Source organism: Suricata suricatta, chromosome 6 (assembly GCF_006229205.1).
Source record: "Suricata suricatta isolate VVHF042 chromosome 6, meerkat_22Aug2017_6uvM2_HiC, whole genome shotgun sequence".
NCBI lineage: Eukaryota > Metazoa > Chordata > Mammalia > Carnivora > Herpestidae > Suricata > Suricata suricatta.
The window spans coordinates 83,259,001-83,284,091 of NC_043705.1; the positions used below are offsets into that span (position 1 = coordinate 83,259,001).

A 25,091-nucleotide genomic window follows, 5' to 3' on the forward strand; every position below is an offset into this window, starting at 1 on the left:
AATCAGGAATGGACAGCCTAGCACCTAGAGTTATCACACCAATAAGGGTAGAACCTGAGAAGGAATAAGGGGGAATGGGAGGGGGGCGGGCCGGCCAGAACCTTATAAAACAAGGACCCTTGCCTGTTGTCACAAGCATTCACTTTTGAATGCCCCCTCTCTGTAAAGAGAGCTTTCATACTATTCTTCCTTCCGGATCTTACACTCTTAAGAAACTTCTGCCTGCTGCTCACTCTGTGTCCACTTCTTCATTCTTCGAAGTGGTGAGACAACAAGCCCCGGTATTCAGGTAAAAACTCCTGTACCATTGTCACAAACAGCAGACTTTCTTATTTTTATGGCTATATAATATTCCATTTTATATGTTTTATATATAATCTATATATAGCTATATATATAATCTCACATTTTTATCCCATTCATCCATTCTCTTGGCTATAAAAGTTTTAATTTCTAATATTCCAGCATGACCAACTTTCTGTCTTTGCAACAAACAGGACTCAAATAACTTACACATCATTTTTTTTAATGTTTATTTATTTTTGAGAGAGAGAGAGAGATGGAGCACAATTGGGGGAGGGGCAGAAACAGAGAGGGAGACACAGAATCTGAAACAGTCTCCAGGCTGAGCTGTCAGCACAGAGCCCAACGCAGGGCTTGAACTCAGCAGTGAGTCCAGGCGCCCCCACATCACTTACACATCTTATAGGTCAATATGGGTACTTGTCAAAACATAGAGTTACAGAAAATGAAATCTCACACTACGAAATACAATAAATCAAGATGCAAAGAAGAGCACCATTTACTACCTGCTAGTGCTCAATGGATAGGGATCATTTTTGCTCAGTAATAGATTATTTGGGGGAAGTGGGAAGCATACAAATATATACACAGTTTAGTTTCCTTTTTTAATGAAGTTATTTCAGAGACAAATAGTGCCAGAAGTAATAGCATTAAATGTGTGAGCCTGTATCCAGTTAGAGCTTTAGAAAATCATTGAAAAAATCATATCAACATTTTTAGGAAGATGCAAAGGCAAAGTAATCATCAAAACTGAATAGGAATAACCAGAAAAAAACTTGAAAAGAAGAAAACAGGAGAATGTATTGTCATAAGAGCAAAATGACATTTCAAGGAGTGGATCATTAGGGTCAATTCAACCATAAGATCAAGAAAGATAAGGGTTGAAATTATCACTTAGATTTAGCAAGTAGAAACCCTGAGGACAGTTTCAGTGCAATGATAGGTATCAAAGCTGAACTGTGAGAAGTTTAGGAATAAACAAGATTTGAGAAGTGGAGACAATGAGTTCTGACAACACTTCCTGGAGGTCAGGTGTGACACAGAGGGAGTCAACATGGCTGTAGACAGATGAGGACATGGGAGTGAAGGAAGTGTAGTTTTAAATGATAGAGACTTGAGCATGCCCAAACCCTGAAGGAAAGCAAGGAAAAAGGAAGGAGCGGGTTAGGGCTAGTGATAAAAAGAAATTAATTAAATAAAAAATTTAAAAATGAGAAGATTCAGGTCAGAGGAACTAAGGACCTTTTGTTGTGAGAGGAGAAGGAAGGATGGGTAAGAAGAGTATGTGGAGGGTCAAGAAGTTGGGGGGCTACCATCTGATTGTTTTTTATTGTCTTGGTGAAGCAAAAGAAGAGTTCACTGGAGGATGAGGATATTCGCCTGCTGGCTGTATCTCCAGGGTACACATTTTCCTCCTTTGACCCCTGAAGTCATAGGGCAGAAGATCCAACATCCTCATTCTCAAGGCCAGGTTGAATTCCCTATTCTGAAAAACTCCATATATTGAACTTCTGCCTTTGAAAGAGAAATTTGTAAAGGAGTCCCAAGTGCTAACTGTAAGAGTCACCTTGGGAGTCACCTTGGCATGGAGACCAAGCAGCCATTTTGCTGTGGGTTGGAAAAACACCGTGCACCGATGACCCCCACCCCTAGCCTGCAGACCTGGAATGTTCCGCGCCAGTTTGAAAACAGCCAATCATGAAGCCCCAGCTTCCCATCACTCTGACAGAGGATGCAGTCTATCCCATCCCGCCACGTCCCTAAAGTGCCCTTATTTGGTGGTCTGCCCTCCCAGGACCAGACCGGAGGTCTTTCACCCATAAAATACCTCGTCCCTGCTGTACCAGGCACGACTTCCCTGACTCCCCACTCCAGAGTCATGGAACCTCGCCCGGGAATTGCAGATCGCAATAAAGGCCTTCTTGGCTCCATAACTTGGTCTCTTTCTTTCCTCTCATCTCTGCCTCCATCTATTAAATCTTACACTAACATTAATGTAAGACATGATAACTGTTCATTTTAAAACCCGAAGTAATAGTGGGATATCACATTTCTCCTTATTACTGCTTTCAATATCAATTAGACTCATCTTCAAAAATCTCTAGAGGTCTTCAAGAGTCTGGTGCTTATTTGACTTTGTCTTTTCTATCCTCCAGACTATTTTTTCCTTTCCCTTACTCCACTTTTTAAAAAAAATATCACCAGTAGTATTTTCCTCCATCCTAGTTTCAACATGAAAGGCTTTCTACACATTTCACACCTTATAATCTATAAAGAGCCTTCACATTTTCTCTAATTTGGTCCTGTAACAATCTTGCGAGTTGGGAGGGGGCATTATTCTTCTCAACATTCAGAAAAATTAAGTGACTTGAACATTCAGGACTCAGACTTGTGTTGTCACTCCAAAGGCAGCTATCTGTTCCACCACATCACATTCCACTTACAGCAACTTCTGAACATCCAATAGATGGCTCAAGTTTCTGCCAGCCTCAGAGTAATTTCAAATTCACCCAATTATTTAACGAAGTCTGCACTGTAATTTCAATTCGCTGCCTATCATTAATAGATCTCATCATCCCTCTCTCATAATAAGGAACCTAGCTAATCGTGAAGCAGGAACTACTATTGTTCACAGAGAGCTGAGGATGCACATGTAGCCCTAATCACAGAGAAACCCTGAGCCTCTGCAGGAGGAAGGAGACTGTTATAACCCAGGAAAAGTAATCGTCTTTCAGGTTTGTGCCTAATTGGTGAATCTAAACAAGAAAGCCTTTGTATTTCCACTGAACAAGCAAAATTAAAATGCTTCCCACTATAACCATGTGTATTAGTTTATTTTTGCAGCTGTAACAAATTACTATAAACTTTGGCCTAAAACAACAAAAAAATTATCATCTTACAATTCTGAAGGTCAGAAGTCCAAAATGGTCCCACCAGCAGAACGTACTGAAAGTGCCCTCCCCCACCAAATTCATATGCTGAAACCCTAATCCTAATATGGTGGTATTTGGAGGTGAGGCCTCTGAAAGGTAATTAAGTCACAAGCTATGAGCCTTCATGAATGGGATTAGTGTCCTTACAAGAAGAGGTCGGGCAGAAGAGCTAGCTAGCTCTCTTTTTGCCATGTTAAGTTACAAGGAGAACTGGATTGCCTACAACCTGGAAGAGGGCTCTCCCCCAATCATGCTGGCACTCTCATCTCAGGTTTCCAGCCTCCACACTATTAGAAATCAACAGTTCTTGTTCATGTCACCGAGGCCATGGTGATACGTTAGTGCAACCTAAACTAAGATGCTGGGCTATTTCTACTGGAGGCTCTAAGGGCAGAATCCGTTTCTGTGCTTTGTCCAGCTTCTAATGGCTGCCTGCATTCTCTGGATCAAGGCCCCCTTCCAGTAATCACATGATATTGACCTCTGTCTCCATTGTTATATTTTCTTCTCTCTGACTCTCCTGCCTCCCTCTGTCATGTCTAAGGAGGCTGCTAATTACATGATCCAGCTGGATAATTTAGGATGATGTCCCTGTACAAGATCCTCAATTATAAATGCAAAATCATTTTTGCCATGTGAGGTGATATTTACAGGTGCTGGGGATTAGGATGCTAAGCCAGGAGACAGCTGGAACCCATTCAAAGCAAAGACAAACCAAGCTGAGCTGCTGAGCCACACACCATATACAGAGAATGAGAAGGCGATCTTGATAGGCTAGCAATAAACTGAAGATAGGCAGTCCTAGAATGTACTGGAGAAAGCCAACTTCTCTGGAAGTCCTGCTGTTCTAGATCAATGGTCAGTACATATAAAAATTTTAAATATTTACAGCTAGTAAGTAGCAGAGTCCTTCAATAAGTCTCGGTCTTTCTAACTGATATGTGTGTTCTCATAACCCCTTTCATCTACCTTAAACTGGGGCTGGGAATTTTCTGTTAAGTTGAACCAAAGCCCTGAAAGAGCAACATCCCTTGAACAGACCAGTCTGGATCAAGAAAGAACCAGGATGACACAGGCCAAAGCAGAGCAGTAGGCTGTATGCCCAGGCTAAGTGGTATATTGTGTGTCATTAGAAAAAGGAACGGAGACTATGTGAACCCCACTGTGTATCTTTAAGAGACTGTTTTATAAAACTAAGCCTGAATTGATGCAGATAGCATTGTGTTAATTCAGTCCCTATAAGCGTGTCTTCATGAAGAAATGCTTTTACTTCCTAGGAGTTTTTTTATAGACTCTACCTGAAAAGTGAAGTTAAGAAACTCTGGTGCCCAGAGTCTTCCAAACCAACTCAGCTGTACTCCGTGGAGAGAAGTTTGCTTTACAAATGTTTGCTTCTGCCTAGCTGCTGTTACCCAGTACACATAGGTAACACCTGAATCAATGCATTTGTGACATGAATTTCCTAGGATGTGGTTTTATGAAATGTACAGCTTAATAAAACTTGTGTTTCATTTAATATTCCAGGCAGCAAATTTCCTTTCCCCAGAATTCCTGAGACTATGTGAAAAACAGAGACAGCTCTAGCACAGGGCCTGTACATATTAGGCATTCTTTAAATTGCTGTTGAACGACCACATAAAAGCATAAATACACAAAGGTCAAAATATACTCTCTTGCCGTAGGTCAATCTGAGAAGTCAGCTACCATTTAACTCCTCTCAACAAACCTTAAGTATACAAAGTGGGAAAGATAATTCCTTAGTATCCTATGTCTGCAAAACCTTTCCATCTTACATGCATGCAAGTCGGGGTATTGTCTGGCTGAAGGTCTTGGACATACAAAGACTTTGGTTTGAACTCTGGTGTTAATAATGCTGGTTATGTGCCCTTGGGGAAGTGGCTTAACCCTTTCAGCTTCCATTTCTTCATCTCTGATAGTAGGATAATAGTATTTAGCTTGCAAAGTTGTTTGAAGCAGGTAATGACAACATATGAAAAATGTTCAACTGTTTCTGGTGCACTGATGACAAAAATGATGTGGCGATGATCACATGTCTAGTCTAGATCCAGCCTCTTTGTCACCCTGCTCCTCTCGGATAGACAAAGTCCCTGCTATGTGAGGTCCATGTGCCCCAGGGACATGCCTCCCAGTCCACCCCCAGCCAGAGTCTAGGCATGAACCCAAGGCATGATCCGCAGCCAAGGGGAGGGAGGGAGGGGGCTTAGGGCTTCTCGTGGATATGAGACATCTCTCCTTAATCCTCATCTTTCTTCCCTTTTACCCCTAGCTCCTTCTCCTACTTTCTCTTTTTATTTGTCCCAAGAGTTGACCTTAAAGGGCTTTCTTAGGGCCTCCAAGTCTTTTCTATGTAGACCTTATTTACGTTCAAGACTGTTGCAAAGCATTTCCTACTAAAAGTAAACCTTCTGATTTTACCTATCCAATCTAATGGATAGTAACTTAGGCAAATTCATAGAAATCAGTATTTTTAAAGATACAAATTTTTCACTGTGTCCTATGGCACTCTAACATATGGTTATTATTTAAATTTTTACCTTAGGTAACTAAGGGCTATGTAGGGCTGCTCCTACTAACCTAGAAGACAGAGAAATATGAATTTGGGGTCATTGACAATTTCCCTAGAAACAAAGTTGTGCCTTGGGTGGTTGCCTTTCTGGAGAAAAAAGCCTGCCAGAGCTTTTCTGAGGGAAATCCTTAGTTCTGCTTCAATCCCCAAAAGAAGTGAAGCAAAATAGAATCACATTTCTACTTAGATATATACTTGAGGCCTCCAGTATGCTTTGATGTAATGGTTACCTAAAGGAGGGGCAAATTTTCACGACCTTATTCGCACAGCTTTCTACAGTTAAAAATATATATAAGGCAATCAGACAATATATTTCAACATGAAAAGACAAATGAATATTTACAAATCACTTCTACTTTATCTTTGTTCACTAGAAAAAACTAAATTCAGGAGGCAAAACAGATTTTTCATGTGATTTACAAACCCGATGTTCTTACCAAATCAAAAAACATGACTTAAGAGCTTTCTCCTTCTAACTGTAATTTATTTTCTTCTAAAACCTGCATTGCAAACACTATCACAAATGCCACCCTTAGGAATAAAGGTAGGAGAAAAAATATTTTTTGGTCTTAACATTAACCCTAGAAAACTGAATAAATATCAATACCAACTGCTAATTCTCTTTGCAATAATACAGGCCATTGTTTGAAATTCTCTGGCTTTTCATGTTTTTTTTTTCCTTTGCAAAGTTTAAAAAAAGGAGAGAGATAAGGTCTATATAATTTTAGCAAGACAGTCAATCTTTCCAGGCACAGTCTGACATACTAGATAAGATCAGGAAACAGTAGTTTTCTCTGCTTGGAAAAATGTTCTCTCAGAAATATGAATGTAATGCAAGATAGCTTCGATAGCCTTCAATTTAATCTTTCGATATAGATTTACAGTTCTGCAGTATTGACTTATGGCCTATACAGGGTAGAATTCAGGCAACTCCTGAAGATGTCCACTTCCCTTTCTTTGAAGTGTGCCTTAATGACCACTTGCCTTTAGAAAGCTATTCCTTTCTATGGAAAGCTAACCAACACACCCAATTCTTTATTCCTGCTTTGTGAAATCCTCCTGTGAAACAAAACAGATTATGAAACTAGCTCAGGAAAAAAATCACAAGTTACCACCATGAATAGCATTCCATTTGCCTGTCTCTTCTCATCCTAGCACATTCCTGTGACCAAGACAGAAAAACCCCACTCAGACAATCATGTGCCTCACTGAACAGACCCCAGATGACCCACTAAAGGCTGGGAGAACTGAGGAAGGAAGAGGAGGAAATCTTTATTCAAACAGGAGCTTAAGAGCATGAAAAGTAAAAGTCAAACAGGATTTTTAAGGTAAGCATGTAAGCATTTTGCACAATAAGACTGTGTCTGAGGTTAAGATCTTCCTGAGACTAAAACAGAAGTCACTAATGAATATCCTTTCATATCCAAACCACCACCTCCGAAGTCTTTCCTCATTTTCATCCAAGAAATTGCCTTTCGGCCTCATAACCATATAGAATCCATACTAACCAATGTGGGGAGTTTCTTAGTAAGTCTACCCTCCACCCAGCCAGAAAGATGTTAAACCTTCATGAATGACTGACATCAGACACCAAAAGCTTGGCTGCCTGTATTATTCTTCCTCCCTCAAGCTCATGAATGAAAGCCCCTACTTATTTATTTTATAATTACTCATCCAACTTCTAAAACTTAGATAAGAGCCTTTTTATACTGTATTTTTTCTCTTTAACCATTAACTTTCTTAAAAAGGCAGTAAGTAAATATCTGTGGCTTCAAAAGATTAGTCACTTGCCTCCCAACACATTACATGGCTTATTCAGTTCTCCTAACAGCATAAATGAAAAGTACTCTCTATGATATGGTTCCAAAATGTAAACTAGGAAAGTCTACTGCAAAGAGAAGCACAAACAAAGAGGTTGTGAATCCTGCAACTCTACAGACTTTTGGCAGAAGAGAAAAAAAAAATGCAAAAAACCATTAGCAAGGGAAAACATGTCTGAAGTTTTTAAAATCATTTTCAGTTACAAAGAAACTGCCTGCCTCAAACCACATCAGGAAAGGCCAGCGAGAGTGTGAAATTTATAACCAGAAAAATTTAATATAAAGTCATTGTACTCACTGTCTGATGGCTTCTGTCACAGTAACGCAGCCCAAAATAATCTATTTCCACAAGGTTTATGTGTCGGAATACGTGGTCAAGGACAACAGAACCTTTCGTTGACTTCTGCAAGAATAAGTCACAGTTTTATTTTTTTAACAAGGTGTCCTTCTTGTTTTTCTCAGTAGGACATGGTCACAGCTCTCACCTTCTATTAGCTTTGCCCACAGTGGAAGCGATTTTATCGACCCATGGTTCCCTCTTTAGGGTTTGCCTCAATTACAAAGAAAAATAGGGTTTCAAGTTAAGTGTATTCTAGAAATTGCTTTGCAAAACCATTTTTAAATTATTGTGAATTTTTAATTAATATAAACTTCTTTTCTTAAGGGATTGTAAATTATCTTCAGGACAAAAATTCTTCTCTTAATAAAGATAATCTTTTATATGAAGAGCATCTAATGAATTCATCAGAAACCACTCACTTTGGTTAAAATCCCACAGTTCTTTCACTTTAAAAAGCAATTTTCACCTCCAGCATCATTCTCACAACTAACACAGAAGATACACAGAATTAAAATGACAATAGGCAAAGCTTTTATTTTTAGTCCTCAACTAATAAACCCATAGATTAAAGCTGCCAAAGTTAATGTTCTGAAAAGCCCTTGTGAAGAAATTTTACTTTATCTCTTTCACATAAGCACAGCCATAAAGAGAACATTTCTCCTGACTGCTTTTAAGATCCAATATATTAAGATCTAAAATATTAAATACCAATTATCACACATACAAGATAAATATTTAATCAGCAAGCACTACTCCACATATGACATTAATCTTGAAAATAATCCATTTCAGTGGTCTATGTACAGATATAGACTTTCCCCTTCTTTTGCCTCTCACTGGCAGGTACAACAGGGCAGTAGGAGAAATCCCTAAGAAGTGACACATAATGTTAATGAAGTAAGGCTTTGTTCAGTTGAATTTTTCTCCAGAGAATTACCGTTCTGTGCTTGCTTATATATGGAGGGTATTTGAAACTGCAATGCTCTTAGAAAATGAATCTGTAATGTAAGGGAAATGTTTTGATTAAATGTATTGTAAAATGGATGATAAGAGGTGAAAAAAGTACCCACTGGGAGAAGATAGCTCTTGTTACAAAACCCATAGGTATTTTTGTTTTCCTCTAAATTACCTTTATTAAACTTAATTGGTGCCTTTTTCAAAATCCATTGGATGATTTATGAACAAAAAAGCACTTTCATGATGGATCTTTGATTTGGGACATGTTCTCCAATAATAACGACACCACACCCAGTAAATGCTTCTTTGTGCACATGTACTTAGGTGTTTCGCTAGAGTATAAATCTAGAAGCGAAATTACTCTAAGGATACACATACTTAAAATTACAATGGGCACTGACAAAACACCATTACAATTTATTCAACAAAAGTACGCTTCCCCACACCTTTGCCAATATTTGGTTGAGCAAAATTTTCTCCATCTGAATGAGAAAAAAAAGAGGTGAGAGAGTAACTGTTTTAATTTGCATTTTCTGGACATTTACAAAAGTGTTCCATCATCTGCTTACTGACCAAGTGCATTTTCTAGCATTTGGGTTAGGCCTTCTCTAACCTGAAGTATATAAGCAAATTCTCTTTACTTTGTATATTTAGCTCTTCATTCATAATAATTCCATCTGGAAATTATTTTGTGCTTGGGATAAGGGCCTAATTTTGTTTCCAAATGGACAGACAACTGCACCACTGTTTATGGAATAGGTCATCACTACTTTTTTGGTACCATAAAAACTTCATCATCTACTAAACTAGCCCTTATTCTATCCCATGGATTATTCTTTAACCAATCCTCAATGATTTTAGTGAGTTAAATTTTAATTTAATGTAATGTTTTGGTATCCATCATTCTTTTACAAACTGTCTTTATAAATTCTTAGACATTTTTCTCTACTGGAGGAACTTTAGAAACAGATTGCTAATTATTTTTTAAGGTTTTATTTTAATTCCAGTTAGTTAACGTACAGTGTTAAACTCCTTTCTGGTGTACAATACAGTAATCCAACATTTCCATATATCACCTGATGCTCATCATGAGACGTGCACTCCTTAATCCCCATCGCCTATTTCACCCACCCACTCCCACCGCCCTTTGGTAACCCTCAGTTTGTTCTCTATAATTGAGTCTGTTTCTTTTTTTTTTTTTTAATATTTATTTTGAAAGAGGGAGAAAGAGAGTGCACAGAAGTGAGGAGAGGAAGGAGAGACAGAGAGGGAGAGGGAGAATCCCGAGAAGGCTCTGAACCATCAGCATAGAACCTGATACAGGGCTCAATCCCACAGAACTGTGAGATCATGACCTGACCCAAAATCAAGAGTCAGACGCTTAACTGATTAAGCAACCCAGGTACCCCTAATTGAGTCTATTTATTGGTTTCTCTTTCTTATTTTCTTCCCTTTGTGGGTTTCTTTCTTAGATTCCACATACGAGTAAAATCATATGGTATTTGTCTTTCTCTTACTTCATGTAACATAATACTACCTAGTTCCATCCATGTTACAAATGGCAAAATTACCTTCTCTTTGTGGCTGAGTAATATTCCTGTGTGTGTGTGTGTGTGTGTGTGTGTGTGTGTGTGTGTTATCCATTTAATTGATGGATACTGGGGCTGCTTCCATAGTTTGGCTATAAAAATAATGATGCTATAAATAGAGGGGTGAATGTATCCCTTTGAATTAGTGTTTTCATATTCTTTGAGTAAATATCCAGCAGTGCAATTCCTGGATTGTAGGGTAGTTCTATTTTTAACTTTTTCAGGAACCACTATACTGTTTTCCACAGTAGCTGCACTAGGTTGCATTCCTACCAATAGTGCAAGAGGATTCCCCTTACTCCTTACCCTCACCAATACCTGTTGTTTCTTATAAGTTTGATTTTAGCCATTCTGACAGGTGTGAGGTGGTATCTGATTGTAGTTTTCATTTGTATTCCACTGATGTGTCTGTTGACCATCTATATGTATTCTTCAGAAAAATGTTCCTATCTTCTGCCCACTTTTTAACTGAATTGCTTTGCTGGAGTTATATAAGTTCTTCATAGATTTTGGATACTAACCCTTTATCAGATATGTCATTTGCAAATATCTTCTCCCATTCCATAGGTTGCCTTTAGCTTTGTTGACTATTTCCTGCACTGTGCAGAAGCTTTATATTTTGATGAAGTCCCAAGAGTTTATTTCAGCTTTTGTTTACCTTGCCTGAGGAGATGTATCTAGAAACAAGTTGCTACGGCCATTGTCAGAGAGGTTACTATCTGTGTTCTCTACGATTTTGGTAATTTCTGGTCTCACATTTAGGTCTTTCATCAATTTTGAATTTACTTTTGTGCATGGTGTAAGAAAGTAGTCCAGTTTCATTCTTTTGGAATTTCTGTCCAATTTCTCCAACACCATTAGCTGAAGAGACTGTCTTTTGCTCACTGCATATTTCTTGCTTTACTTAAGATTAATTGATCATATAATTACAGGTTCATTTCTCGAATTTCTATTTTGTTCCATTGATCTATGTATCTATTATTGTGCAAATACCATACTGTTCAGATTTTTATAGCTTTGTAATATGACTTGAGGTCCAAAACTGTGATGCCTCCTTCTTTGCCTTGCTTTGCTTTTTTAAGATTGCTTTGGGTATTCATGGATTTTTGTGGTTCCACACAAATTTGAGGATTCTTTGTTCTAGTTCTGTGAAAAATGCTATTGGTATTTTGATAGGGATTGCATTAAATGTGCAGACTGCTCCTGAATAGTATGGACATTTTAACAATATTTATTCTTCCAATCCATGAGCATGGAATGTCTTTCCATTGCCTTGTGTCGCCTTCAATTTCTTTCATCAGTGTTTTATAGTTTTCAGAGTACAAGTCTTTCACCTCTTTAGTTAGGTTTATTCCTAGGTATCTTATTTTGGGTGTGATTAAAAATAAACATTTTTTCATAATTTCTCTTTATGCTGCTTCATTATTAGTATACAGAAATGCAACATATTTCTGTATACCAATTTTATATTCTACAGTTTTACTAAATTCATTTATCAGTTCTAGAAGTTTTTTGGTGGAGTCTTTAGGGTTTTCTATATATAGTATCACAACATCTGCAAATAGTGAAAGTTTCACTTCTTCCTTACTGATTTGGATTTATTTTTGTTGTTGTCTGATTGCTGGGGCTAGGACTTTCAGTACTATGTTGAATAAAGAGGCGCGAGTAGACATCCTTGTCTTGTTCCTGGCCTTAGGGAAAAAGCTCTGTTTCTCCCCATTAAGGATGATGTTCAGCTTGCTAATTTAATAAACAATTCTGTTGGGGTTTTGACTGGAATTAAATTGAACTGACAGACTGAATGACTTAGGGGGTGAAAAAAAGTGAAATGGTTTTCTTTTTTGTTCTTCAAAGAAGTTTTATACTGTTTTTCATGTAGGTCTTAAAAATCCTACTTGGGCATTGTGGCAAGCAGAGTTTACAAAGTGCCCCTCCCTCCCTAAAAATAAATCCTGTTCTAATCCCTGGAGCTAGTAAGATAAACTGTCATTACTATGATGGTGATATGGTATAGGTCATGGTTGGCCTTAATATCAGGAGATCATTAGAGTGGATCTGACCTAACCACATGGAATCTAACAAGCAAAGCACTATTTCTAGCAAGAGTAAGGCAAAAGGGAAGTCAAAGATTTTTTAAAGCAGAAGAACAACTCCACAGGTCTTTGCCAACTGAAAGATGGAGGGAGCACCTAAGACAGAAATGCTAGCAGCCTCAAGAAGGAATGTGAGTCCTATAGACACAAGAACTTTAGCTAATAACCTGAGTTTGGAAACAGATTCTGTCCCAAAGCCTTCATACAAGTGTCCAGCAAACCAATACTTTAATTTTAGCCTTCTGAGATCAAGCACAGAACTCAGCCATGCTATCCCAGATTGATGACCTACAAAATGGTGAGATTGTAACTAGCATATACTTAAGCTACTAATTTTTAGAAATTTGTTATGCAGCAACAGAAAACTAATATGGGCATATTTCTTAGCTATTTTTTAGTTTTACTGTTGTTACATTATGCTTTCTGATTTCTAATATATAATCAATAGCCAAGCAAATAATTCTTCCACATTGGTCTATTTCACATCCATCTTGCTAATAAACCTGTTTCAGTTGAAAGAACTGGTCTGTGGAATCTTTTTAGATAACCACATTTACTACAAATAGTAAGGATTCTAGTTCCTTCTTTTCAAAATTCCTCCTCCATATTTCTTCTTTTTCTTACTGCATTAGCTGGGGCCTCAATAAAAGGATGACTCATAGTTGTGAGAACAATGATCCCAATCTTCTTCCTGATTGCTTCTAAAATTTCACCACTAAGTATACTTATGCTACGTAGTCCTTGTAGATACCCTTTATCAAATAGAAGGTCCCTTTTATTCCTGCTGTCTGGTCTGTTTTTGTTTTGTTTTATTCTGTTTTGATTTTTATTAAGAATGAGTGATAATTTTATCAAATCATTTTTGGAAATCTGAAAGGACAAAAATCATGTAATCTAGGAGTTACATTAAAAGAATTTCTAATATCAAATATTCTTAATGAAGAATTTCCTAGTGAAGTTCTTTTATTCTAGGTATATAATACCAACCCCCCTCCCTATTTGGAGACTCCCCACTATGTGAGTCTTGGTAGAGGCAGGAAATAGACTCCGTACCACAACTCCTGGCGCTAAACCACAGCACATGACCTGGTTTCAGCCAAGGAACTCTGACTTCTGAGCAAGTAACGCTAAGACAGACGAAGAATTGAAAATCCATTCATGGCAGTGACTCCCAATGGTGGGGTGTCCAAAGCAGAGGCATCTTGGTGGTGAAATCAAATGGGACGTGGAGCAGTGGTGACTGATTCCTAAGCCAGGCTCCCCAGCATCCTTGAGGTACTAAATAGGAGCCTCCAGGCAATCCACCAGCTTCCCTTCCCTTGCCCCATGGGGACACTGACTGTGTACATTTGGAACTAAGAGCCATATAAGGGTCATCAATAAAAATCCTCAGAATACAGAAATTTGGGTAGAGTGGTACCTAAAAATATTATGAACACCAACAGTTTATCATAGGAACACAAGCTCAACAGGCAGATTTCTTGGTTGCCAACAGTAATAGTTGACTCTGACTAAGTTACCAAAAAAGGAAATCACTGCAAAGACATTGGTTATCTCACCTCTGCTATGACATCACTCTGATGGTTGCTAGGGTCTTCTCCTAATCCAGATACAGCCACAACTACTAAGCATGGGGCAACCTTTCTTCCATCATCACCTCCCTCCCGTATTCCTCCTGCCCATGTTTTTGGCTCCAGGTTTCATCCATAATCGTTCCACATTGCCATTTGCTTCAGGAATTTTTTTTTCTCTTTGTAATTTCTGGCTGACTAACATCTGCCTTTCTTATTTTCCAGGCTGCTGTGGAAAATGCACTCATTATCTTTCCTTTTCAAGATCTTTCTGGAAGACTAACACACAAACCTAGTTTTCCATCTAGATCTAATCTCTCCTCTGGATCCTTTCTCCTCTCTGGGCATGGATAGAGTCACTAGCGCAAGGGGAAGCACACAGCTCCACCTAATTCCTTTATCCCAAGTAGGTGAAGAAGTGCTTCATGAACAGAAGAATGAAATATGCTTGAGATAACAGCACAGTAATGGGGCAAAGTTTTTAGAGAAAATATATATACATAAATACATATAAACCAAGGCTATCTTTGTGAAAAACACCTTATGCCTATATGGAAACTAATATTCCACCAGAAATATTAGCTTTTTCATATATATAATCTATTATTAAAGCATAAATAATAGTCTGCTCATGAAGATATGCACAAAAGCACACTTAGAAAACCAGCTTAGCAGTTTGTAAAGTATCTAGAAATAGCAGAAGTTTCATGCATAGAAGGAATCACTATTTTCCAAAATTATCACTCCAAAAATACCAGAACCACAACAGTTTTGCATTAATATAGAATCTGGTGCTTACAATTCTTTACAAATATCATCCTTTAGCTCTTTGTCATCCTCTACAGAGAAACCACAAGGAAAATATGCAGTGTTATACAACGAATCCAGAACAGACCTGAGAACAAACCCATTATCCCCTGACTCCTACAGATTTCTATATGTTGTATGTCTACATGTGAACCTGGAGCAGAGGAGATGAACCTCAAAACTATTATGTTTCTGTTACTACCTCAAGCACATACATACATGAAAACCTCTTAACTTCTCATCTCTCATACTGTAATATGACAAGACTCAAAAAGCGTGTATGCTAGCAGTCAATTAGGAAGTGTGCATCACCAGCTCACATTTCTGGCAGTTCTGCCCTGAGTCCTTCCAATCACCCTGTCCACTGTCCCCTGTCACCGTGTTCCAATTTGTATACCATTATTTATGCCTTCTGCTCCTAGGGATAATTGCACTCTTCATGTGGATTCTTCAGAGATTGCCTATGGGTTGTAGTTGGCAGTTCAGATTGGTAATCTTTAAGTTTAGAACAAATCATCCCTGAATAAAGAAACAGAACTGACAGAGAATGGCCATGGGAGCCAAAGTAAGAACTAGAAGTACACTGGTCCAGGAACAGGCCAGTTGCAGGATTTATTACTAGCAGAGAACAAGTACATACCATCAAGGATATTACGAAAGAAACATAGGACTTCAAATATTTACTGAGTACCCATTACATGTCAGCAAATGATTAATCTCCAGAAGATAGATAAAGCATGCTAACAAATGCCAGAAAACAAGATGCATCCAGAATATAATACAAAGAACCTCCATAGGGGAAGTGGTTGGTTGCCCTATCAGAACCCTGGAGAAGTCCTGGGGACACAGGGTCACAGAAACTTGTAGAAAGTGAGACAAGGAAGGACTTGACCATCATCAGCTTTTTTATACACTTGAGCAGTTTCCGTGCACACATTTTACTTACATTAAAAAATTTTTTTTAAAGTATGCCAAGTAGAAACCAGTCATTCAGCACCTGCTTCTGTTCATGGAGGCAGTTGTTTTATGGATTAGTTTCATGTGCTGTGAGGCGTTAAGTAAGGAAAATGCACAGAGACAGAATAAGGGTATGGTTTTTGCTGTCAATTTGTTGACCACATTTACAGATAAATAATTCACACTCCCCATTTACCTCCCAAAAGTTACTGTAAGAATTCTTAATTTGAATTTTTGGGCAGTTCTTTGGGTAGGTAACCCTAATCATTATAGGCTATTATATGCCAGTATGGAGGCTACATGCCCCAAGTCCTTTAAATGCCAAGGTATGGCGGCTTCACTTCTAAGTCAGTTTAATTTTAAGCAAAAAAAAAATTTAACTTTACTTCTTTCAATACTTGGTAAAACAACAAAAAAATAAGACGACGAGGGCAGGTCAAGAATGGGAATGTGTTTAGCTAAATCAGTTTTTTCTGACCACTTCTGGGAGAAATCACTACCAAAATGAGGAAATCATCAAGAGGCTATAAAATAAGATATAACTGCAATCACAGCATTTAGCAATATGTCCAAGGATTTTTACAAAGATGAGTAAGTTATGCTGTTGTCTTCTACCTACAACGGCTCTCTCCACAAGTGAGACTTGAGAGAATGAGCTGGGTGGCAACACAAGTCTCAGGAAAGGAATTCTTAAGGGCTCCTTGGGTGTGGCTTGTCTGCACTGTTTTCTATAAGGAGTACAGTTCTTGCTCTGGCACCACCGAAACCCCACCTAATCCTTCAAGATTCAGTTCACATGCCACCTTCCCCATGAAGCCTGTCCTTATCTCCTCAACCTCATTATGACCTCTGCCACCAGTGAACCTCTTATTTTTGCCTGCCTCTGATACAACACTATTTTTTTACTGAAGCTATTTTATACTTCTCTTAACTTTCCTACTGATATTTAGACATTCTGAAAGTAGGTGCTAAGGAACATATACCACTTCCTTTCCACACAGTTGAATAAATTACACATAGTAAGAACTCCCTAAACATTCTTTGAATACCAAGAGCCAACAAACAAGGTAGAAGGAGATGCAACACTAGAAACATGGTAGACTATGAATTAAAACCTCAATTCCCATCTGTTGTCAGTATTTCCAATTTCCTGACCAGTCAGACCTATGAAAGCAAAAAGAAAGATGGATGGATTCATTTATCCTGACTGAGTCAAAGCTACATAGTTTACTTTTGGTTAAACTTTCGTTTCAGCATTATATAATTCCAACAAACTCAATGACTCGAAAGGGAGTTTAAGAAGTACATCTTATAACTGAAATCTGTAAGATCTGAAAAAATAATGAGGTCTTATATTAAATTGTTATATATAAAAGTTATACAGAGATATATAATTTTCTTTATGCAATAAAATCTGACAGGATTTTTGTTTTCTATCATAAGAAAATCAAAAGAGATTGGATAGGAGGCAGCAAGAAGAAAATAAAGAACTGTCTGACTTTTCCAACTCCATTCAGAAATTTTTTATTTAATGTTACAAGATATTAATTTACTTTTCAAATGACAGTAAATGCCTGTGACACATTTCTGGATTGTGAATTAGATGCCACTTAAATCTCAGCAAATAGAGACAGAATTACTTTTATTACTGACACACTAGCAGCATTCTGGAAAGAACAGAGCTACAAAAGGCTTATAATCTTGAGAAAGATTCCCAAGTAGGACAAGTTTATTTGAAAATACCATCAGGGAGGCTTTCAACCAGAACAAAGAATTCTTCGAATGAGTAATAACACCTTTACAGATTAAAGTGACATTACAAACCAGAAAGGCAGGTTTTTACCAGCTGCACAGAATGATAACTATTAGAGTTTACTCCTTCACAAAGGAGGAATGAACCCTTTAAAAAATTCTTTAGTGTTATGCCTTTAAAAATTCGCTATTTATTATCTAGTGTTTTTAACATAATAGATTCCAAGTTCTGTGGGAAAATAAAAATCACATTAAATTTTTTTTAACCACAGGCCTGTTAGGATACAGGAAAATAAAGGGATGGAGGAGAGATTCCTCAGGCACCAATGGTAATTTGTTCTCACACCAAGTATTGTTGTACACCATATGCTGGTTTTTGATTATGTTACCTTCATCTTCTAGGTGAGGAATCCATAAAGAAAATGTTTTTTAAAAAAAAAAAAGCTTATTTATTTATTTATTTATTTATTGTTGAGAAAGCGTGCACAAGTGGAGAAGGGTCAGAGAGAGAGAGAATCCCAAGCAGTCTCTTCACTGTCAAGGCTGATGCATGGCTTGATCTCACCAACCATGAGATGATGACCTGAATTGAAACTGAGAGTTGGACACTCAACCAACTGAGCCAACCAGGCACCCCAAGAAAACCCCCATTTAGTCATTTTCTTAAAAAGTAAAATGTTTGGGGTACCTGGATGGCTCATTTGGTTAAATGTCTGACTTCAGCTCAGGTGGTAATTTCATGGTTTGTGAGTTCAAGCCCCAAGCCAGGCTCTGTACTGACAGCTCGGGGCCTGGAGCCTACTTCAGATTCTGTGTTTCCCCCTCTCTCTCTGCCCCTTCCCCTTTTGCTCCATCTCTCTCAAAAATAAATAAGTAAACATAAAAAAAAAAAAAAATGTTTGGGGGCACCTGGGTGGCTCAGTCAGTTAAGCGACGGACTTCAGTTCAGGTCATGATCTCGTGGTTTGTGAGTTCAAGACCTGTCACGTTCTGTGCTGACAGCTCAGAGCCTGGAGCCTGCTTCAAATTCTGTCCCTGTCTCTCTCTGTCCCTCCTCCCTGCACACACTCTCTCTCTTTCTCTCTCTGTCTCTAATATAAACATAAAAAATTTTTTTTAAGTAAAATGTTTGTTGGGATGCCTGGGTGCCTCAGACAGTTAAGCCTCCAACTTTGGCTCAGGTCATGATCTCAAATTCGTGGGTTTGAGCCCCACGTAGGACTCTGTGCTGACAGCTCAGAGCCTGAAGCCTGCTTCTGATTCTGTGTCTCCCTCTCTCTGCCCCTCCCCCTCTCATGCTCTGTCTCTCTCTGTATCAAAAATAAGTAAAGCATTAAAAAAATTTTAAAAATAAAGTAAAATGTTTGTTTCTCAAAGTGCTATTTGTTTTTCATATATGTTTGTTCATACTGATAACTTCTTCGCATACATATCTAATGTTTCAGCCATCTTTTGCTGTGTAACAAATCACCTCAAAACTCAGTGGCTTCACACAACAATTTGCTCATGATTCTGCAATTTGGGCAGTGCTCAGAAGGAAAAGCTAGTGTCTGTTCCACCTGGTGTTGGCTAGAGAGATTCACTTGGGCTCAAGAACCCACGATGCTTTTATTAACGTATTGATGCCTCAGCCAGGGTGAGGAAAGGCTGGGAGCTGGCTTGGCTTCTGTCCTTCACTTCAGTGTCTCTCCTAACCTAGGGCCTCCCCCTTCATAAGGGTAGTCTGACTTTCCATGATGACTGAGGGCTCCGAGAGCAAGAGCAGAAGCTGTCAAGTCTCTTCAGGCCCAGACCCAGCAAAGCATCACACGTGCTACACTCTATCAGTCAGGTCTTAGGGTCAGTCACAGGGTCAGCCCAGATGGAGAAGGAAGGGAACCACATTCCACGTCTTGATAAGAGGAGTAACATGAGGACACAGGGAGTGATGGAAGAATTACTGGTGGCTGACACGCTGCTGACAAACTACCACATCTCACTCCCGGATTTTCCTCTCCAAATCTATTACACTCTATGATGTTTTTCCTCTGCTCAACTCATCTTCAAGGCAAGTAAAACTTGAGCATCTACATTTATAGAACATGGTAGAGGCTTTCATATACTTAATTTCATTTCATCTCCACAAGAGCTGTGTAAACTTGGAATGTTTATTCCCATTTTACAAATGAGATTACAAATGTTGGGAGAGGATAAGTGGTTTGCCTATAGTCACACAGGAATAAATAGTAAAGGCAAGATTCCAACCCAGAAATATCAGACTCAAAAATCTCTGTTCATTCTCTTACAGCACTGGTTCTCAAAGTGTGGTCTGAGGATCCCTGCGAAGACCTAGAGACCTTTCTGATAGTCCATGGGTCAAATGTATATTCCCAGTATTTTGTTATTTATCATTTTTCTCCCCTTCTCTCACAAGGATATAATTTTCTAGAGGTTACATGGCATATGATCTCACAACAAACAATGCATAAGGCAGATATGAGAATCAGCTGTCTTCTATTACCAGATATTTTAAAAAGGAGATAGGGGCACCTGGGTGGCTCAGTCAGTTAGGTGTCTGACTCTGGATTTCAGCTCAGGTCATAAACTCATGAGATTAAGTCCCATGTTGGGCTCTGCATTAACATCTTCGAATTATCTCTCTCCCTCTTTCCCTGCCCTGCCTGGCTCACATTCTCTCTCTCTCAAAATAAATAAGGCAGCTTTAAAAATAAATAAAAAATAAATTTAAAAATTTAAAAACAGATATTAAAGAAACTTGCAAAAATATAAGAACAATGTCACTGTCTTCTTACCTAAAATTGTCTTCTTTTGGAAAATACAACTATTTTCATAAAAACATTATTTACATTGACATGTGATGAGTTTCTTTTAAATGAATTAGTTCTTAATTTCTTAGTTTTAATTTACAATACAGTAAACATACACAGAGATGACCCACACAGACAAAAGTCCTTTTAAGTCCTCAGTAATTTTAAAGCATGTAAAGTGAGGTGCCTGGGCGGTTCAGTGGGTTAAGGGTCTGACTCTTGGTTTCAGCTCAGATCACGATCTCACAGTTTGTGGGATGGAGTCCTCTTAAGGCTTTGCATTGACAGGGTGGAGCCAGCTTGGGATTCTCTCTCTCTTCCTCTCTCTCTGCCCTTTACCCCATCCGTGTTTGTGTATGCCGATAGGCATGCATGCTGTCACTTAAAAGAAATTTTAAAAATAAGTAAAAACTTTAAAAAATAAATCTTGTGAAAAAATTCTGAGACAAAAAAAGCTTGGAAACAGGTACGTATTGTACTAAAGGATGCATTCTTGATGACACATAGATTGTGCTATAAAATAGATTATGTTCTTGATTCTTATGTTTTTGGAGAGACTTGTAAACACTTCCTCATTTTCCAGATGAGGAAACTGGGACCCAAAAGATGAGTGAGGTGCCCACAGGTCACAGGGCTAGCTATCTGAAGTTGTAGAAATAGAATCAATGCCACATAATTGCTACTGAACAAACATTTGCCCCTTAGTTTCTTATAAATCTTGTTACAACAGGAGTTCACAAGACCCTTGTCAGTAATATAATCACAAGAAAAAAGAAGCAGTTCACAAGGAAGTTCAGAGATCACATAATAGATAGTAGCATTCTTTGCCAACAGAAATTAGAATTCCCAGAGAGAAGAGCTATTTTAAAACTAACATAAAGCATACTCTTTAGTTTCATCAAATTTGCATTAAAAAAATTAAGTCCCAATAAACAGAAAGCCTGTAACACAAGTTAAATTTTTATCTTTCTCCTTTATGTCTTAGATACCTTCTAAAGGTTTCAAATTCATGCATGTTATGAATTTCAAAATTAATCTTTCTAAATACACTGTAGTATCCTGAATTAGATGCTAGAACCAAAAAGAGGACATTAGTGGAAAAATTTGAAATCCAAAAACAATCCAGTTTAGTTACTGGCACATACGGTGTATTGACTGTATGATTTCTTGGTTTTGACAAATGTAAGATGATTAAGATACTGACATTAGGGGAAACTGTGTGAAGGGTATTTAGGAACTCTCCTACTCTTCGAAAATCTTTTGCAAATATGATTTTAAATTTAACCTTTGAGCTAAAAAACTTTCGTAGGTAATAAAGAGAACCCTAAAGTGAATGATAACTGCCAATCTAGTCTATTCGTTACAGGCCAGAGAGTAAACTCAACAGTGCAACACTGGGCAATATAAGACATTTTCACAACCAAAGCCTGTTTTTTTTTTCTTTAAGAAAAATGGCTTTTGTATTTTCAAAAGAAAATCCTTGAGAATTCACTAATAACCTTGATTTAGGACATTAAAGTGATTACTTTTCAGCTTATAAACCTTATAGAACAGGAGAACATGTGTTAAGTCAAAGATCTGGGTTTTATAAATATAATCCCTCACTTAAAATATAATAATTTAAACTTTAATTTGAATGATGAAAACAATATTTTGTATAGAAGGTTAGGTTTTAAAAATCTATCCATCTCATGCTCAGTTTTTTCCAACTTGGTGCAGTGAAGATTGCTGCCAACTTGCTGACTCCCTTCCCATCAGGACGTGGCTCTAACTCTCCTCCTCCATTCCGGCCTACCCTATGACCGCTTTCACTGATACGTTATTGTGCAAGTGTTGCCAAGCCAGTTCCAAGGTAGCTTTTATTTATTTATTTTTTTAATGTTTTATTTGTTTTTGAGAGAGAGAAAGAGAGACAGCATGAGCAGGGGAGGGGCAGAGAGAGAGAGGGAGGGAGACATAGAATCCAAAGACAGGCTCCAGGCTCTGAGCTGTCAGCACAGAGCCCGACGCAGGGCTCGAACCCACGAACTGCGAGATCATGACCTGAGCCGAAGCTGGACGCCTAACCGACTGAGCCACCCAGGTGCCCCCCAAGGTAGCCTTTAAAACTAACTGCTTCCTTGATGGTGTCATGGAACCCTTGACAACCAAGAAACAAGTCTAACCACCCAGGTCAGGAGTCCATATGGAGGGACCCTGAGACTATCTAAGGAGGAGTGGGGCTCAGCTAGGCCCACCCTTCAGATACCCTGCCAAGACCCCAAGCCTGTGAATAAAGACATCCAGGGCAGCACAACTGCCTGGTCAATACCAACAAGTGTCCCCAGTCAATACCACAGAGAGAAAAATTGCCAAGCCTTGCTCAGTGTCCTGACCCATAAAACATGAGACATAATAAAGTGGCTATTGCTTCACGTCACTCAATTTTCGGTAGTCTGTCAGACACCTAAACAATGGTAAAACTCGGTTGTTCTCAGCCTAGAAATGTCCATCTTCATGAAGAGTAGTAAAAGCATACACTTTGCATACACCCAACACTCTATTACTTGTGTCATCTCGTTACAGGTTAGATAGGTAAGGCACATACATTACATATGAGCCTCAAAATCTCCTGGTTAAAAGCTATTGTGTCCCCAGCTTTAATCTGCCTACACTGTACCCTTCTTTCCACCTTTGTTTCTGACATTCCTTGAAGCTTATCCCTGACTACCATGGTACTAGCTCATTATCTGGAACTCTTAAGAGTCTCCATTGTTAACACAATAAATACTTCGTTTCCTTAACTAGAAATTTCCATTTGGTACTAATGTTTTCTTCTTTGGTGAGTGGTGCTGTCCGTGGTTAAGACACAGCACATATTCCCAGACTCCTGTCAATGTGTAATTGAAACATATTATCATGATCAAGCTATTTGTTGGAATTTTTTTCAGGATCGGGAAGAGGAATTTGTTTTTTTTATCTTATATAATATCCACCCATACAATACAAAAATTCTTCCAATTCCACTTTTCTTCAATGTAAGCAAGTGAATAAAGTGCTATAATATATAAACTCTCTCACACAAACACAATATATGTTCAGTTGAGCAGGTCACCTTTCTTCTGTCAGATGATAACTCCATTGCAACATAGGCACACATGCAGCTGTGAATCCACAGTACAATGACAAGTGTGTTATCAGACTTAAAATGCATGCCCCTGCATGATTGATGACTTCTTGCTTTCATCTCTTTAACAGAGGGGTCCAAGAAATCAGTCCTGCCTTTTTTCCCTTCTTGCTTGAGTAACTGAAAAATTTCAGTTGAAAAGCCACCAAGGTTCCTTCCTCTTCCTCAGTATTTGTGAGAGATGGACAGCAGACTCAGGGCTGACCAGTGGTTATATGGTGGGGTTGGAGATGAGCCAAACAAGTGTCTGGGCAAGGATGGCTGCTGAAGAAGGTAGTGGCTGTGCAAAGTTGGGAGATTGGCTATACAGTGAGGGATGAAGCAATAAGTACATTTATTGAGAAAAATAGACAAGTTTCTCCAATTGTAGAAGGAAATGGAGAAAACAAGAATGAACACACTTTAGACATGGAAGTGCTAGTGTGAAAGTCTGATTTAATACATTTAGAAAAATGTAGGTGTTTGTACACAGATATCGCAGCCTTTTAGGTCTGCATGCCAGGAGTGCAGGGGAGTTAGTAATACCTCAGTAGCAATGGCCACACCTAGTGCTCATATCTTTGGTTCCTAAAAACTATTATCCCTCCCACCCAGAAAACAGATGAAGTCAAGATTGAGACAGGAAAGTAAATAGCCCAAAATAATTTTTGGTACAAAAAAAGGAAAGGAGTTCTCAAAGAATGAGTGGGATCTTTCCAAAGAACAGAGGAGCTAACATGAAGGAACTCTGGTCAAATCTTGGATAATGTGAGCAACAAAATAAAGGAAAGGATTGGATTATAACCCCCACAAGAATCCTTCAGTCCACATTAATATAAATATATAAATGAATAAATAGGACAGAAGGTGCTTCCTTACAGTAAAATGTCAATTGATAAACACAGAAGGAACAATACAATTAGATGACGATCATCACAGTTACAGCTGATTCAGTGAAGAACCATCAGTAATGTCAAAACACATGGGTGAAAGTCAGAGGAATGGGATAGTTATCAGGTCTCAGAACAGCTCCCACCAAAATACCTACTCACTACAAAGGATGAATGAAACTTCACAGTGGAAAAACCTGACAGCTTCTACCTTAAACAATCTATCCAAGTTAATTTCACCCGTAGTGGGACAAAGTGACATCCTGTACCCCCTGAAAGATGTAACAAAAACATAGCCCCACTGTTGCATTTTTCCTACCACAAGTACTGAATAACCTGAATTTAATAATGAGGAAGCATCAGACAAGCCCAAACTGAGAGCCACTATACAAAATACTGAGCGTAGTCTCTTCAAAAATAATAAGGACATGAAAGTACTGTGTGCTCTACCAAAATTCAAACAGGAAGAGATAGAAAGCATGAATAGACCAACAACCAGTAAAGAAATTGAATGCATTATCAAAACTCTCCCAACGAATA

General features: G+C 38.3%; 1 protein-coding gene across 6 annotated transcripts in view; it reads right to left on the reverse strand.

Annotated features, from left to right (window-relative positions):
• Window positions 1-25,091, reverse strand: part of EPB41L4A (erythrocyte membrane protein band 4.1 like 4A) — a 250,929-nt gene that overhangs the window by 134,077 nt on the left and 91,761 nt on the right. For all 6 annotated transcript variants that reach the window (XM_029942700.1, XM_029942701.1, XM_029942697.1 and 3 more), the window contains exon 3: window positions 7,942-8,046. In XM_029942700.1, coding sequence (XP_029798560.1) covers window positions 7,942-8,046 — 105 coding nt within the window. The remainder of the gene's footprint in view (window positions 1-7,941; window positions 8,047-25,091) is intronic.